At 39.7% G+C, this 18,301-nt stretch overlaps 1 protein-coding gene across 27 annotated transcripts in view; it reads right to left on the bottom strand.

Annotated features, from left to right (window-relative positions):
- OBSCN (obscurin, cytoskeletal calmodulin and titin-interacting RhoGEF) overlaps positions 1 to 18,301 on the bottom strand; it is a 1,809,553-nt gene that overhangs the window by 1,036,541 nt on the left and 754,711 nt on the right. For 24 of the 27 annotated variants that reach the window (XM_085628811.1, XM_085628815.1, XM_085628821.1 and 21 more), the window contains 2 exons: positions 16,919 to 17,191; positions 13,323 to 13,610 (listed from right to left, as the gene is read on the bottom strand). In XM_085628811.1, coding sequence (XP_085484937.1) covers positions 13,323 to 13,610; positions 16,919 to 17,191 — 561 coding nt within the window. The remainder of the gene's footprint in view (positions 1 to 13,322; positions 13,611 to 16,918; positions 17,192 to 18,301) is intronic. The other 3 variants (XM_085628818.1, XM_085628823.1, XM_085628835.1) reach the window with 1 other exon arrangement.

Genomic DNA, 18,301 nt, shown 5'->3' with positions numbered 1-18,301 from the left:
CACTGCAACCTGTCCTATTCTGGCCCCATGCTGTATCGAATGAGCACTAATGAACCCTATAACATGTAGGCCCGGTGGATGGTCCTTCCTAAAAACAAATTAACGACCCTTCCCAGTAGTGCCTGGAGTCAGGAAGAGGCTGGACACGCCCTTCCTGACTCATTTATATCAAAACCAACAACATGCCCCTTCCCCTACATAAACCTATCCTTGTCCGCATCCAGTTTTCCCACACAAAGCACCCCGGTGGAAGACAAGTCTGGGACTGTTGCTTCCCCCGGAGGCCATCATTGCCACCGGTGCTAAGTGCGTTAGCATGAACAGCAGAAACGAGTGGAGCACTGTCAAGTGCCTTTACTTTAACGAGTTTGCCCACCTCGCATATTGGGGCAAAATGCAGCTTTCAACTTACATTCCAGAGAGAAAGTAGCAGAAGTATTTCCATGTGCCGCTGTCGCGCAGGAGTAAGACCCTTGGTCCTTGAGACCAGCTTTGTGGATAATGAGTGACTGCTTTTTCTAGCCAGAAATAATTTTGTATATGTCCCAAGGGCGAATCGTTGTTCTCCTTTCATTCATGTCACCTCCTGGTCTTCACTTGATAGCTCACATTCAAGTGGAACCACCTCCCCTTTCTGCGCGGTTTTGTTTTCTAAAGGCTGAGTTATTACAATGGGAGGTGCTGCAAGGATCAAAAGACAATGTGGTATTGGAACCTCTCCTGTCAAACTAGATCCTCACATGTATCTATCCACTGACAAAGCCATTAGAAAAAATTAGAATTCAGCCTAAGCACTGGAAAATCAATTATATTTACCAGCGGGTGCACGCCCACTCTGATACTGCATACATGTGCCTCACATGAGAGAGCTCTACTAAAGTACCTCATCTGGCCCACATCTGTGCCCATGCAGTGTAGTGAGTATGATTTTTTTTTTTTTCATAAACAGAGAAAACTGTGAATAAGATGAACGATGAGGTGATGTAATGCAAATAAAGGGTGAAGGAAATGAGGTGAAGAGGCAGAAAAGGAGGAATTGAGAACACATGTATAAAGATTGAAAGAAATGGATGGGCAAGTGGATGAATGGATGAAAGCAACTTGTAAAGAACTACAAAATCCTGATGGGTTTCAGAATACCAAACTAACAGCAAAGTCGGTACAAGTAAAGGCACACAGAAAAAGAAAAGGAAATGATGGATGGAAGTATGCACATTATACCATTGTAAAAGTAGCAAACACAATGTCGGTAATTATTGCACTGACCATTTTAAATACTTGTAAATGTGATAATAGCAAACTATTCCCAATTTATGTGTAGAAAAGCCAACGACAGAAGTAATCAGCATAACACTACTGCATCAATTTGATTATGCATGCAGTGTAATCCTTGATTCAGCATCAATCTCATGATGAGATAAATGGCAATATAGGGATTCAATAATCTATAGCTATCCTTTAGCATCTTAGTACAATATCTGCTGAGGTTCGGTGAATTGATATAGTTTGTCAGTGAACCAAAACTGAAATGAGGTGATGATATTACAGAGATAAGGACTAAGGTTATTTTCATTGCTTAATTCAAACGTTTTCTCCTAAAACAATGAGTGATATGACCTACGTAGGTGGGCTATCAATCCTTGATTAGACGTTTGCATAATCGTGTGTAAGCACAATCGTTTTATGGGGTGTAGCTTGGTCAGTAAGATTAGGGGGTGCTTGAGTTTCAAATTTCCCAGCAATCATGCTGGCATATCAGGGTAAAATACATTATATGAGAAGGAGGTCATGAGGGGGTTAAGGGCCAGTGGGAAGGGAGAACAGTGCAGATTAGGGTTACTTAAAAGACAAATTGTTGTAAAATAACATCACAACAGAGAGGAGAGAGAATGTCTGTTTGTGGAGGGGTGCATGTGCGTGCTTTTGTTTTTGTTTATGTGTGCATGTAAAATCCTAGGTGAAGTCTGGCAGGCACTTCACCATACCCAACTAAAAGCACCTGTACCCAACTATTTACTAGTGAATCCATTTATTAGGGGGGTGTAACACCCCAAACACCACCATGAAACTATGCCCCTGCCTCACTCAATCAAAAAGATACCAAGAGTTGTATTTTAGAAAGGCGGGAGGGAAGATTTATCATTGAAATTGTCTGATTTTTACTCTGTTTGGCCCAAAAAATTAACTCAGTTCAGCCTCAAATCTATAGCTGCAGAATAGTGAACATTGGGAATTGTATAAAATGTTCACAGTCAAAAAAGTGTACACGCTTAATCAAACTTTAATGAGCTGAGATAATATAGTACTTCCAACTGTGCACCCTCAAATATGTATATCCGGTCTTCTGTTTTGGGATCTGTTGGGCTTGGCTCTTTCTGCAGGGTCACCTCACACCTTTTGCCCTTTTTCTTCCACTTTTTGCTGACTTCGTTTTTGTTGGCCTTAGAACTCTGTGCACTTTACCACTCCTAAACAGTACTAACATGCTTGTGTTCACGCCCCTAAAACATGGTTAAGCTTAAATAGCACCTTAAAACATGTCCCAAGCCTGCCACTGCAGCATGAATCCAGTTTTAAACTACCATGCCGACTTGGCATTAAAACCCCTTTCCTTAGCCTGAAACTCCGCTTTTATTACATGTAAGTCACGCCTAAGGTAGGCCCTAGGGAGCCCAAAGGACTGGGTGCTGAGTAATTAAAAGGTTGGGCATGTAGTTAAAAACTCCTAGATTCGTTTTTCACTACTGGGAGGCCAACCCTCCCATAGGATAACATTGTGGATTCCTTATTACATTTAATAAGCTGTTATTTCCAATTGGAAGCCGGTTGCAAAGTAATGTATGGTGTCTTTGGAATTGTAATGAAGAATTCTATTAAATCATAAAGTTGGGGTTCTGATTAAGATTTTAAAAATTACACTTGTAGAAAGTTAGCATTTTTAGGCCCTTAGCCCTTTAGTGTCTGCAGTCTGTCTTGGGTCACAAGACTGGGTGTAACTGGCAGACTTTGTGTATTCTTCCCAGACAGTCACACAATAGAGGGATTAGGTGCACCTGAATGGGACATCTTCTGGCAGGATGGGGGCAGAGCCCCATTTGCAACTGAATAGGAAGTACTCAGCCTTCACCCAAAGGACCTATCACTTACACGTTGTCACTGAAGCCAGCTTAGTGCCAGGGCAGGGGAGTAAGGAAATTCAATGCACTTCAAAGCCACTGTATAGAAGCTTCTCCCACCTTCCAGGAGGGCACCAGGGTATAAAGATAGGGCCTCAGACACCAACCCTTCAGTACACTTCTGGACCTGTGGACTCTACCAGGAAGGAGGACCTCTGTGTTGCTCAAAGGAATGCTACTATGCTTGACGGCTGCCCTGCTGGACTGTGGCCCTGCTGAACTACTGGTCTGCTGCTCTGCTGCCGCCTTGTCTGGGATAAGAGAACTGCACCTGCAACTTCAACCTTGAACCCAGTACACCAGAGCAACTCCAAAGGCTATTCTGCTGGCCTCCTGATCTGAGCCTCAGGGACAAAATAAATCTCCTCAACATCCTACACTAACCCCTTGACCCAGCTAAAGTGAGTTCAAGTCAAGTTCAAAGCAAGTTTATTTAGACCAATGGTCTTTAAACGTTTTTAAAACTACAAATGATAAAATCACAATTCTTAAAACATCATAAAAATTTCAAGTAAAAAAATACTCAATTGTCCTATCCACAATACATATAAACAGATCACCTAAAACTATAAAACAATCTTTCAGATATATTCACTTTTTGAATAAACTTCCCAATTGCACAGGCTATGTCCAAGGTACTCATTTCCGTTAAAAGGTTTATTGCCTGGCCTCTATTTATTACATTGTACTTTTTAAAAATCAGGCGCAAAAGTTATTTTCGTATATCTACAACCTTCAGACAATCTAGTAATATATGTAAAATGTCACAAGTTGTTCCCAAGGTGCAGCCACACTTACTCTTATTTTCAATCATAGATCTTTTTACTGCGCTATTGACGTAGCAAGGGTTAACCCCAATTCTTAACCTTAATATTTACCTTCTTAACCAGCGGCAGGGTAACCTATAAATGTAGGGGAACTGTTGTTCGTTTTGCCACGCAGTGGCCATAAAATGTACAGAGATAATCTTGGTCCTGTGCTCGGGAGATCTCATTTCCCCGGGCCCTAAGTCCTCTCTTATCTATCTCAATTTGGAGGGTCTGGGGGCACAACTTAACCCTCAGTATGCCACACACTTTACTAATGATAGCTCTTATGCCTTTTTCCCATGTTAGCTCACTCTTTATTATCTCGTTTCTGCACCATTGTGACATTTTAAAATCTTCACCCATTCCCTGGCGCTGCCAGAAACGTAATAAGATCATACAAACTGATAAGCTCCAAGAGGTGGTTCCCAGTTCTAATCTCACCGCCTGGACCATTGAAGACTTAGATAATGAGAATACATTTTTTAGGGGGTTACCCTCCTCAACGTCCCAGCTGTTTTTACCACTCAAATAAATCAATTCAGCACCATATAGGAATTGTGGTGGTACCATTGCTATGTAGGCTTTTAGGACCGGTCTATCTGACATTTCACCATAAACCCCATTCAATTTCTTCAATCCACTGACCGATGCGAATGTCCTGAGCTTTAAAGCGTCAAGGTGGGTGCGCCAATGCAGACTTTTCTCGAACCACATCCCTAGGTACCTGTATTCAGCTACCTTTTCCGACTTCTCAGAACCCAGAAACCATGTAAATCCTATTTTCCTCCTACCAAAGCTTAGAATCTTAGAAGCTAAAGTGAGTTCCTGATCTCCAAGTGGTGCCCCTAAGCTCCTGGACACTTGGTGTGGCTCAGAGAGCTGTATTTAAGTTTGTCAGCTCTTCACAACTGCAAAAAGCCACTTCCGCACCAAGACCTCACTGCTCATACTGCGATTCAACGCAAAGCTGCCGCAGCCATCTCCTCGCACTACAGCATCATCCGTCTTGGGGACTGCCAAACCAATCTTTGTGCTCCAGCGACGACCGCCCACTTTGCTTGGTCTGCTCTTCACATACTCTGGCATCCTCCCGCAATGCTCTCACTGCTCCTTGTGGTCCCATACACTGCTTGGTGCTGACTTGAGAAGGCAAATTTCAGCAGGCTTAATTTGGTGACTGTAGCTGCCCTGCACTACATCATGGTCAGCCTGAAAGTGTGACTTTGACCCAGTTCAGCATGACCAAATAACCATAGTTAGCACTTTATGCTTTCAGGCGCTATTTTTTACAAAAATCTTTAAAATTTCATAACTCCGGTTCTACTGACTAGATTTTTTTCATTTTGGTGGCAAATAATTTATTAAAATGTACTATATTTTCCTAAATTGGTGTGGTATCTTTCTCCTGTTGTGTTCTCACTTTTCTGCTGTTTGTGTGTTCCATAAATACTTCACACATTACAAGTTAAGTCTGACAGCTTTTCGTTCCTAGCAATTCAGGGTTAAGAAGAGGTTAATTTGGTGACTTTTTGTGTGGTTCACCCTGCAAGGGATTGTGGCTGTTGCTTAAACAGGGCTCACACTCCAGTCCACAAAAAAACTCAATTTCTTACATGATCCATCTCATGTGATGATGTACCACTAGACTGGTGATTACACCACGTGCTTTAATTATTGAGGGACAGCATCAGAGAATGCTCATTTCTTTTAACTAGTATCCTAATACGTTACACATGGAGATGTGTGGAACTTTCAGTGATGAGAGGAGCTGGGAGGTCCAGCAATTAAATCTGAAGATGGGAAGATAAAGGCCACACAAGCACTGAAAGTGAAATATTGACAGTACAGAAGACGTCCTGAATCTGTTACCAGGAACTTGTATTCACTATGACACTATTTTAAAATGCTGATGGTTAGGGGTTTACAGCTCACTGCAACAGCCACATTCATTGTTTCTGGAGCAGTTTGAGCTTGAAGGGACAACTCAGTTCTGAATCAGGTTTTTTGACCTCCACATTCTGAATTATCAACGTTTTAGTTTTTAACCTCAAACTGCATTTTTTAAATGTGCAGCCGCAGTTTTTAACAATTTCTTTTGAGGTGTGTTGTTGAATTAACCAGGGCAGAGCCCTTGAAGATGGTGCACTAGTTGATCTCAATTTTACCAGCCACCCTAGGCCCAGAGGCCCAATTTAGTGTCCACAACTAGAAGTGTAACGTGGTAAGAACACCAAGTATATCAGATGCTAAGTACTGTATTCAGGGGATGGACATTCCAGGTTGAAGAGGGGAGAAAGAAAAAGGAAAACTTGCCCTCTGTTTGATTAAACTGTTTATGGGCCTTGTTGAATGGCAGGACAAAGCCCTGTCCAGAAGAGTGTGAGGCAGCTATGTATGGAATGTAGAGGTCATTTTGCAAATCCCCTAGTAATGGGACATAATTGTAAGGGACTTTTTGGTAGCAAAGGGAGCACCCTGTAAGAATAAGGCAAGGCTAGTGAAGGTATTCAAGCTTGGCTGAGCAAACTCTGGCTGTCTGCTGGGATACAGAGAGGAGAGGCAATGTACAGAGGGAAAAGGGCGTACAAGGAGCAGGCACTGCTGTAACCAACAAAACATTATCAGAGCCACAAAGGCTTGTGGTAAGTGGTGGATAAAGCAGAGTATGTTTCATTTGAATTGTGGGAAATAAGGAATGGATCTAAGAAATGACAACGAACGCTAAGAAGGATGTAAAATTGAGATGACTGCCCTAGAAGCATTGATATCCTTACTGTTAACTCTCTACACATTTGTCTACAAATAGAACTTAGATGCAAACAAATATTTTGTGGGATAATATGAAGTTGGATGATTTAGCTGTAGCTGGCAAAAAGAATAAGCAAAACAAAGACAGAAATGCCTAGTATTTTTAGTCCAGGTACTGAGGATGAGTTATACATAATGGACGAGATTTACCCAGTGGAATCTAAAGTGGAAAGGTCATGGAGATTGTTTATAATTCGAACCTACGAAGCACTTGGAAAAATTAGACAAGTGTGCAGGATGAAAGAAAGGCAGAAGAAAAGCAGAGGAGGGAGAAGATAGCTTGACAGAGGAAAGTTAAGTGAAAGATGAAGAGAATCTTAATAGCAGTGGGCTTGCAGGAGGTCTCCTGCCTGCTAGCTGGGAGTATCAATAAAATGAAGTATGATATCAGGAGTTTGATGAAGACCCAGGTTCAAATAGAAGAAAGGGGCTCATACCATCCCAAGGGGATCAGTGAAAGTATGAGCCATCAGAACTGAGGAGTCAGTTTCTCTAATTCCCCAACCCAAATTCGCCAGTCCCTGACCACTTTGGAGAAAAGAACCCCAACCTGCAATGTTGCTCACCACAGCCACATGAAACTCCATTCGACATCACACCAGAGAAGAATTAGCCTGTTCTACCACTTGTCCATTACAAATAGGGCCTTTTTTTGACATAAGCCCACAAGGCAGCAACGTGTGTTGCCAGGAACCTGTGACGCACTGTCTAGCTTCTCATACCATTTAGCGGTTTGGCATCCAGCAGCATTTTCCAGCCACTCCCCCCTACAAATCAACTAATCCTCAGCTACTTGAACAAAGTGCCCCCAGCCTGAAGTAAACTTCACCAGTGTCGAAGGAACCACTGCCCAACCTCCCCTTCGTTTAGTTAAGGCCCAAGAACAGTTTTCACGTTTTCCTCATCACACATAGCTATACCACAGCCTCCATATATCTGCTTTACCCTAAAAGTATTCTTGCCAAGGATTTCACCTAATGGAGGGCTTCTTAAATGCCCTGGACTGTTTTGTCTTCTTAGGACGTATGACTGCTTGGGGTCAGAACTTCTTTTTCACACACTTATGCACACACATCAACACTCAGTCATACATAGGCATATAGGCAAATATAACACATCAATTAGCACAATCTTCACAATCTCGTGCACTTACAATGACTACAAACACTGGTATCACCCACGGACAGCCAACTCAAATAACTTCAAGCACATTCCACAGCAAAATCACAGAATCCATGCACTGCCATACAAAGGACAGCCAAAGCCAGTCAAGCAATAGTAACACTCCTTTAAGAATTTCACTGTTGGTGCAGTGACTGACATCAGATCCCACCAACGACATTAAATCCCTGCTCAGAGACATCACTTGCACTCTGCAATCTATGGTGATATCCATGCCACACTCAAGCCTCACTCAGCTGTTCCAACACCCTTTACAAACTGTTACACCCATTAACTCATAGATAGCAAGAGCATCATCTTTAGGTAGCCAAAGAAGTGATGATGTGCACAGCAATCAAAAGATCTTGAGGAAAAGGCATCTTGCTACAGCAACATCATAATCACAACCTCCGACCGGAGCTGATACCGCTTCAAGTCCACTATGTGTCAACCTTAGTTCAGACCCATTTCAATAACATTACATGGAAAATACACTGCCATCAATATTTTCTTTAAGACTGCCACTATTAAAGAACTAAGAGATGACAAAGTAGCAGCAGTTAAAAAGACCTGGAACCACCTTGTAACACACACAAATCTCCACAGTTCAGTCTAATGTACACTGGCTCCCTGGCAAGACTCCTTTACAACTCAACACCAAATCAAATAGGTTGAAACTGGTCTGGGGTTGTTTATGTTCCCTTCAAAGGAGACCTTGCCTGGCATTTTGGGCTAGACTGCTCTTATTGGAGCAGGACCAAGGCTGATTAGCAAATGACTGTTTCTTGTGTGAGGTGGTATGGTAGGCAAATCAATGATGGGCTAGATTGTTGCCTAGATTAATTACTAGTGGCTGAAATTAATTCACAAAATCAAACCATCAAGTTTTTTTTTCTTCAGTGCAGGGCCCCTAAGTGTGATGGATATGTCCAGATATGGAAGCTGTGCTCACTGTGCAATAGGACACATGGAATGCCATACGGAGAGGCCTAAATAGGCAGAAACCAGTCTGGGGTTGCTTGAGTTCCCATTCAGAAGGAACCTTACCTGACAATTTGGGCTAGACTATTCTTTCTGTAGCAGGACTAAGGCTGATTTGTGCATGGTTTATTCCTGTTTGAAGTGGCATTGTGGGCAAAAAACAATAGACTGAATTGTGGCTCAGAGTAATTACTAGTGGCTCAGAATATTTAACGTGATTAAACCATCACTGTTTTGGTTTTCTTCACATCAAATGAAGACAACAACATTCCAGAATCTATAGTGCAAAGGGATCAGCAGTCAGGCCTATGCTCCACATTATGAATGCATCCCAAAATATACTTCTTCCCTGAACCACTCAAATCAAGTCAGATCCTGCCACTACACAAGAAGGCCAAGCTCAGCCCACAAGATTTCACCAACTGTCATCCTATCACCTACTTATAACCAAACTGGGTTTCAAGACTGTCACCAAGGTTTGTGAGAAAATCAAGCAACACCCTCTATCAAGACTACCAATCTATTTTCAGGCATTAGTGTATCAAAGAAATTGCAACAATCAATGTGGTTCATAACCTACTGAAGATTAACAAGAGTAGAGACACCAATTATCAACCTGCCTGCTCTCAGCGGGATTCAATAACATTGACCACTGGGCCCTGTTCAACACCCTAACTTCAACAATGCTCCTCAGCAGCACTATTATGCAGTGGTTCACCTCAGCCATGAGCAACAGATTCTGGCTTGTTTAGATATTCTACTCAAGATCCGAATTTAGGTCATAAATTGCTAGATACCTATGACCTCCATTTTTCCCCACTGATTTTAAATATGTACGTGAAACCCCTAGGAGTTCTCATGGCAGACAAGACATGAAGATCAATGCGTCTCATTGAATGACTCCAGGACTATCTGTCCACTGTCCAAGCATGGATACGTAATGCTTATTTGAAGCGCATCTCCTTACAAGCGTGTGCACATTGCCAGCAACAGTAACAAGTTAAAGCGAAGGACCAGCTCTCTGCAATGAGCTTCAATAACTTAATTCCTCAAGTAAAGCAATGTCAAATCCTTAGGATTCCACATTTATGTCAAGCTCTGCATCAGAAATACATTGCAAAAAAGTGTTTAACAAACTCTTGAGGAAAGAGAAAATATCATAATGAAAAACAGAATCCAGGGTTACTCAACCTGCAAGGTGTTTCGATACATTAATTTTGCCAACAGGAGGTGGAGATTCTCAGAAAATGTATAACATCTAAACTTCTTTTCTTTTCCTCGTTTTTTTCTCACAATAATATATTTTCTTGGTTGTGAGCCAGACTTGTTGGAGTTAATTACGGCAATTCCATGGGTCGGAGTGTTTTTCACAACTGAACTGCATATATACCATTAGTCCACTTACTCAACATATGGGAAATTCATCTCCACATGTCATATTATTCAACCATTTTCAAGACATTAGTTCCCAGCAAACCAGTTTATTGCAATAGCCATCTCATTGAATATATATGTCCTCTTCCTTCCAAACAACTTTGTCACACATACTCCATACGTTATTCCAAGAGACCTCTTTCTTGACCTTCAAACACTGGACTGGCTGGCTGACAGAGCCCAGCACATTTTTCTCAATGTATTCTTCTAATCAGTCCATAATTTATCCCCGCCTAGCTTTCCCCTACCAACACTCGGGACAATGTTGGCTATTCCCTATACTAACAAACCTAAAAGGCTGTCACCTCCATTGGGCTTGTTGGATAGCCTACAAATTCCTATTAATTTCCCTTCGAGCATATAACCACCACATTTGAGAGCAACTACCTCAATGATCATTTTTGAAGCTGCTAAAAGGAATCACCTCTTAGAATACTGATGTTGCAACATATTCAATATTGAAATTGCAGCAAATTAAGTCTTCCAGCTATTGAAACTCTTAAGATGGACCCTGATCGTAGGTGTTCTGATTTTGGATCTTAAAGAAAAAATGAATGACCCTACACATCTCTCTGAAGTCCTTCTTTACTTTTAAGTACAGTTGCAATTAGAGAGTATTGGAAAGGCCAAAATATTTCTTTAATTTGACTTACGTTTGTCTGAGGTCACAATTCTTTTCGATGACCCTTTGATGATATTCTAAAAGTCATGAACTACTAAGGCAACCCTGTTTTACTGCGATTAAACACAAGCAAATGCTGAAAGTACAATAGCGAAAAAATTGTAGATAGGATTCATAATATTATTAGAGATTAAGTAATGGGGTAAGAGATTAAGGTATGATCAGTACCAATTAATTCCTTTCCAGAAACCTTCGCTCAAACTAAGAGCCTGATTTAGATCTTAGCGGATGGGTTACTCCGTTACAACGGCGACAGATATCCCGTCCGCCCAAATCTAAATCCCATTATAGCATATGAGATTTACATTTCGCAGACAGGAAATCCATCACCGCTGTAATGGAGTAACCTGTCAGCCAATATTTAAATCAGGCCCTATATATTGACAATCGGAAAGCCAAAATTTAAATAGCGCAACATGGATGCAAGTTGCCCATTTTTTAGTGGTCCTCGCTTCAGAATGCAGCAGATACTGCTCTGAAATCAAACTCAATAAATTGATCTTTAGGATAAACCAGAAAAATATCCCTGTTCAAACAGTCCTTTGCTACCCAATAAGAGACTAACCATGCTCTCTACTTCACAATCACCTTTCTCTCCTGCATTGCTCTGCCCGATATGTGTCTGCTACACTGGCCTTATTATTTATTGTCTTTTGCCTGCTATGTTGCATGTTCACGTTAATCAGTGCCCAAAAGGCAACATGGCGTGACTGGAACCAGAATGAAACAAGTTTGGTCTCCCCTATTTTATGTTTTTCTGTTACAAGGAGAACCTCATTTTATTTCATGCTCTTAGACATACAAGCACTGCAGTACAGTAGTGGATCTGTTTTCTACACATCTTAGGCTAAACCACAGCCAAAAGCGTCTAGATTACAAATATAACTAGTGTTCTACAGACATAACTAAAACAGCAGATTTCAATTTCTCTTCTTGATATGTCAAATAAAGCAGTGGCTCAGATTATGGGAAAATGTTTCAGCGAAAAGTAATAAAATAAATACGGACAGGAAAATAAAGTAACCACATGCTGAGATTGTATCCTACCTATCTGTTTAAAAAGAAATGGAGCAATTTTCTAACAGAAAACTAAATCTCTTCATGTTTTTTCTTCTTGAATTGAACCCGAAGTCTTACACTCTCCTGCATGTATATTTTCTCTTTTTTCCTCCACTGGGCAAAATATTCTTCCCTGTGAATAAACCCCTTTCCCGGCACTCTCGTGAAGTTACCTGGAAAGATATTTACTCCAACCCTTTATCAGGAGCACATTCCGGACCAATTTGAATGGAGAGGAAGGGTCAGGTGAAGTTTTTGAACAGCCACCAACTGATCTGTTTGTGAGCATTCACAAGCTTTTAAGGATTGAAAAGTCTCAAAGTGTTTCATCTGCAAGCCTTGCCTGGGATTTACTCCAGCAGAATATAACATAAGCGTGAGACAATATTCTGTGGGAATAAAACGATTTATAAGTGTAAGGTATATTTTTGTGGGTACCTAACACTCGTAATTCCAGCAATTTGCATTCATAACATTGATTTACAAGTCCAAATAATTTTGTGAAGCAGACCCGATACATCCTGTGGGTGTGGAAATGAGTCAACCAGATCCAGGATGTGCCTGTCCACACCAGCACCTACAATGTTTTCGATGGTACCAACTAGAAAGGAATCAAGGAGTTTACTTACATACCTGTCCACCTCTGATCTGTAATAATAATAACAACTTGCTTTTTATATAGAACATTACATTGCAAGTCTACCATTTCTAAGCGGTGTAAAGAAGCTGATTCAGTCTTATCAGGATTGTTTTGTGACCTGCAGATCACTGAACGTTTTGGCAATACCTGTTTCACTCATTGATCATTCAGTTGGCTATCAGTCGCACTGTGCACATGCATAGTGGGTTTTTAGTTAAAGGTTATTGTAGAGTGAGCATTGTTCAATCATTCCTTTTTCAGATTGGTTGTTATATCTACATCTAATCTTACATACTATGGTATCTTGGCAATCTGGCTAACTAATACAGTCAAGCATAAGCTAGGAACCATGGCACAAGGAATATATGAAGAAGGAGAGCAGGCTTAAACTATCACATCAAATAACAATATTTTACAAACTTTAGAAGCTCTGAATTCGTTTTTACAAATAAGTAGATTATAGGCAGGGCAAGTACCAGATGAGGTCATGTTTGCTCACTAAGCAGATGAGACATGCAAGAAAAAAGTGCTTATGAATTTGTGGTGCACAGTAGGTGCGCATTTTTTCTCACCTAGCTGAACCGTTTGAGGTAAGTGGACCGGCTCCCCAACACCAGCTTTGTTTACAGACGAAATGCGGAATCGGTAGGCCTCCCCCGGCACAAGGTTATCCACAACAAACTCCATGTTTTGAACTGCTTCGGCGTTGCACCGCTGCCAGCCACTACCTGAGGTTTTCATCTCAACATGGTAGCCTAAGACATCAGCACCGCCATCACTCAGCGGTGTAAACCAGGACAAGGTTACCGAGTGGCTGCTCTTACTTACAATCTCTGGCTCTTCAGGGGGGTCAGGTAGGGCTAGAGGCACAACAGAGTCCCAACATTTAAAAATACATTAGTGCTTAACAAACTTCACAAATTATTTATATTTTATCAGAATAGCAAGACATCTCATAGAAAAGTCCTTTAACAAACACATTTATATTATATTTATCTTCTCTATCAATCCATCTGGCCTAACATTAGTTTAGCTGGCTCCTGATATTTTTTGTTTGTAGCCAATGGTTTTATTCTGTATAATTGATCTTGCAAGAATGTATTGACCAAGGTTAAGAGTGGCAAGACTTTGAGCCAAGAAATGAGTGCAATAAGCCTTGATTTTGACCAAATTTTATAAACGCTAGTTTTCTATTTGTTTACAATGTAAGCTTACACTTTTAGGTATGATGAAACCACAAGATCCTGCCAAGCACAGTTTCAATCAAAGAAAAATATTTTCTCCCATGAATCTTACAATTCAAAATTGTGATTAAAATCTTGTCAAAGTGTTTAAAATGTCCCCTTCTTCTAAAAATCGAGTCTTAAATCATTAGATATAAAAGATCTTTAGACTTAATTAAAGCTCATATGTCATATTTTTGTCTAACAACTTAGAATATGCATGTTTCTTTGATTTAAAGTTTTAAATGGAATTTGTAACTTGTAACCAACCATTTTCAACTCAGAATTTTGTTTTTTGAAAGTTACTTTAATAACTTCACATTGATGTCCTGCCTCACCCCAGAACCCACCAAAACTAAAAGAATTCAGGTTGAGATTCTGCCAGCTTATTTTCACAGAATCTGAGGCCAGTCCTTTGGCTGGTGACAACTAGGTGACAGCTTTTATGTTCATTTGGCAATAGAACACCCCATAATCAAATTTGAAGGAGGCAGCCAGTGATGATGGAGGAGTGGCAGTGACCTTTCCCCTCTCAAAGTATCCAACCCCTCCCAGACCTAACTGGGGTGGGGGGCAACTGTGCCAGTCACACTGGTAGCCTCTGTAATCCTAAAGGAAGACCATGAATTTACCTTGGTCTACTAAGCATGAGCCTTTTGCCTAAAGATTCCCGATTCTGGGAAGGAAGAGACTCTGCCCCAAGTGTCAAGTGTTGCCCCACGTGACTTTGGAAGGGTTGCCTTACAGGATTTGACATTAGAGTGGCAGTAGATCTAGCACAGTCCTAAAGTCCACCTTTGCCCCCCACTCAATGGTCTAACTCTATGTTAATACATAAGAATCCCCACAATGGCTGGTGCCAGAGCATGGAATGGGAAATAATTCAGTGGAGATGGTGGCTAATATCAATAATAAATTAGGGTTTTAGTAACCAGTCCCACTTTTAAAAAATATTTGCAAAAATGTGATTTGTTTGTTTAAAGTGGTTGATACACAGTAAATTTAAATTTTCATAATTCTGCACAAACATATCCAACTTTTTGCCACTTTTAATATAGTTGGCCTATTTGCTAACATTTATCACCATATTTAATCATCACACAAATGTACACAACTATGAAAACAGCTGAAACACCATTAAAATTATTTGATAATATGTTATCAACTAAACTTCCAAACTTTCCAAAAGTTAAAACATTCAGCAACCAATATCAACATTTCTAAATACTCTAACAATACTATTTTACAAAAGGTGGGTTTGAGTAATAGAAACATATATACATTTTGTTAGAACAAAACATATATAACGTTTTATTACATTCTATCAAAAATGCTCTACATTTTTACATTTTAAAAAGATACACTTTCTGCAAAATTAAGAATGTGTTTAACCCTTCCATACACAGCTTAAAATAGAGGTGTGTTTGGATGATAACCAATTACTAAGTTATTTGATAAAATTATAAGCAACCAAACCAACCTATTTTTATGTTTGAACACAACACTTTCTTTCAATATAAACTTTATTTACACTTTTAACTGAAAAACTCCACAAATAGATTTCATCACTATAGAGTAGGCATTGAATGTTCCTTATGTAGTTTGTACTAACTAATCTTGTTTTCTAAGAATTGCAATTAATTTTGTTTTACTCTTAGCAAAACCCCAAAACTCCCAAATAATGTTTTAAAATCATTTAATTGCTGGTAACAAGGTTATTACTGACTTTGGGATGATTAACTTCATCGACTGAATAGTATATATAAATATATGTAAACATGCAAAAAAGAAGCAGAGAACTCTGGGTTGTTCTCAAGGTTGGGTGGAAAGCAGCTCCAGTATATGCCACTCTCAACACCAGCGACACTCTAAATTTGCTCACCTCAAATGCAGTAGCAGCTCGTGGAGGGAGTGCCGCAGGGTGGTGGGCAGGGGAGTCGTAAACTCCGGCTCACAGCCGACCAGAGTAATGTAAATAAAACAAATTTCATTGCGTGTGCTGAAACGTATTTGACATTTCAGCGCGCGCAATTGAATTTGTTTTATTTATTTATTTATTCACATTACTCCGGTAGGCCGTGAGCCAGAGTTTACTATGCCCCACTCTGCCCCTAAAGGCACTCCCTCCACGAGCCACTACTGCTCCAATGTCTGCTTTTCTATCAAAGTCTTTAAGCGCAGGATTAGTGCCATCCATGCCGAGAAAGACATATACATGTCCCTACTTGAAGGTTATTGTAATATATATATATATATATATATATATATATATATATATATATATATATATATATATAATTTTCAACCTAATGTATGATGAATGGTGACATATGTAATTGACTTCTGAAAAGCACATCATGTATTGTCTCAATGGAACCCTCCCTGTTTAAAGTCATCAATGCGGTGTATTTTGAAACCATTCATCTATAATTCAAAGGGGTATCGGAGCTAGACTAGATTCATAATATTCAGTCTCCTATTGATCCTGGATTTTAAACAAATTGAAAATTAAGATACAGGGCCATGGGGCACTGAGAATGTTTAATTCATCATCTGACTGCAAAATGGGACACTGGGAAGGTCACCTAAATGTGTGGATCAAATTGCTTTAACTTACAGCCTTTCAAATCAATCCAATATATGGGTATACAACCACCATTTAGATGCTTGCGTCTTTGATACTTAGATGGTTGGTCATAATTACTACACAACTACAATGCGTAAAAATCTTACAACACCCATAATGCATCAATTAAATTGCCCAGTCCAGTTTTTTCTAGGGTATCAATAGGCAAGCAATTTTAAATAGAAAGATATTTTGCCCTCACACAAAACTCACCAATGTAAGGGTGAATGCTACACAAAATGTTGCAGCCTCTGTATATTAGTTGTTGCTTATTACTTTCTTTTTTGTACAGTGGTTAACACTGCCAAACATGGCTTACCTATAACCAATAGCTTTGCTGATGCAATGGCATCTCTTGAAGCAAATGTCACCTCTCCTGTATGCTGCAGCTTGGCCTCTTTCAGGATGAGAGTGTAGGTGCTGCCATCTACCTGCATGGACCAGTTTTCATCCGGTTGTATGTCCACATCATTATGGTACCAGGCCACCTCGTTCACTGGTACTGCTTCACTTAGTACACAGTTGAACGTTGCTTTCCCACCAGCTGTGACTTCAATGTCAACAAGAGGTTTCACAAAGTCCAAGCGCCATCCTGGAACCATAAAGTGCATATTTAGACCCCAGTTGCACAAAGCAGAGAGGCAAACAATAACATTCCTCTTTACTGAACAATATTCAAAAGATCACATTTAAAGTACAATATGCAATAAATGGGTATGTTTTAGATAGATTATACAAAAGCTATTTTTGTTAAATAATTACAGCGTTTCTGTAGAGAAATGACTCAGTTATACACTCTAAATTCAGACTGCATAAGTGCTGCATAGCATTTAGTTTCTATATACTGTGATTTATAATTGATGAGTTTATATATTGTTTATATATATTTCAAAATAAAAGATATAAAATTAATGCAGCTTAGCATATATAAACTAAAAAGATAATAAATGTCAGAACAACATGCATGCTACCAGATGTGTTGTAGCATGAATTATTAAATATTTGTGAAAGTAATGTAGCCTTCTCCAGATTCCATTATAATTAGGTCTCCCAGTTTTATGGTATTTATTTTGGGTTTTGTGAAAATGAAGTTGAAACTAGTATCTCTCCACATTTATGTAACCGATAAATGTGCATTCATGCTTGAACTCCTGATAGGTTTCCATGATATGAACACCCACAGATGATGAATGCACTTATATGAAAACATGAACATTTTAGTATCAAGGCTGTGCATATCTACTGCTGTTTAAGACTCTTTACTAACATTCCTTTTTTTTAACCCCTTACCTGTCAATCCACAAACTATTGGCTTGGCAGTCAAGAATGACAGCATTTAGAACCATTCAAAAAAGAATCCAATTGCCGTTTTTATTCACATTTAAAAAACAAATACAGACAGGAAAATAAATGTTTTTCTGTCTGTATTTATCTGTAAAAATGGAAAACAGCAAGCCTTAATTGTAATTAAAAATAATTGATGAATAGGCGTTTAAAAAAAATATGTTTTACTTGTTATTAATGTTTTAACTTCGCCAGATTTCGCAATCAAAAACTCTTTCTATTTATCTTATTTTGACCTTATATTTAAGCACGTTTCTTACTGTCCTGCATTTTGGGAATTTCCTTCAACTTCTTAAACAGTAAGTGACATCAGTGGGTACCCCCAAATGCCATCTGCAGATGTATGTGAACTGAGGCA

Source organism: Triturus cristatus, chromosome 10 (assembly GCF_964204655.1).
Source record: "Triturus cristatus chromosome 10, aTriCri1.1, whole genome shotgun sequence".
Classification (NCBI taxonomy): Eukaryota; Metazoa; Chordata; class Amphibia; order Caudata; family Salamandridae; genus Triturus; species Triturus cristatus.
This window is presented reverse-complemented; position numbering and strand designations above follow the sequence as displayed.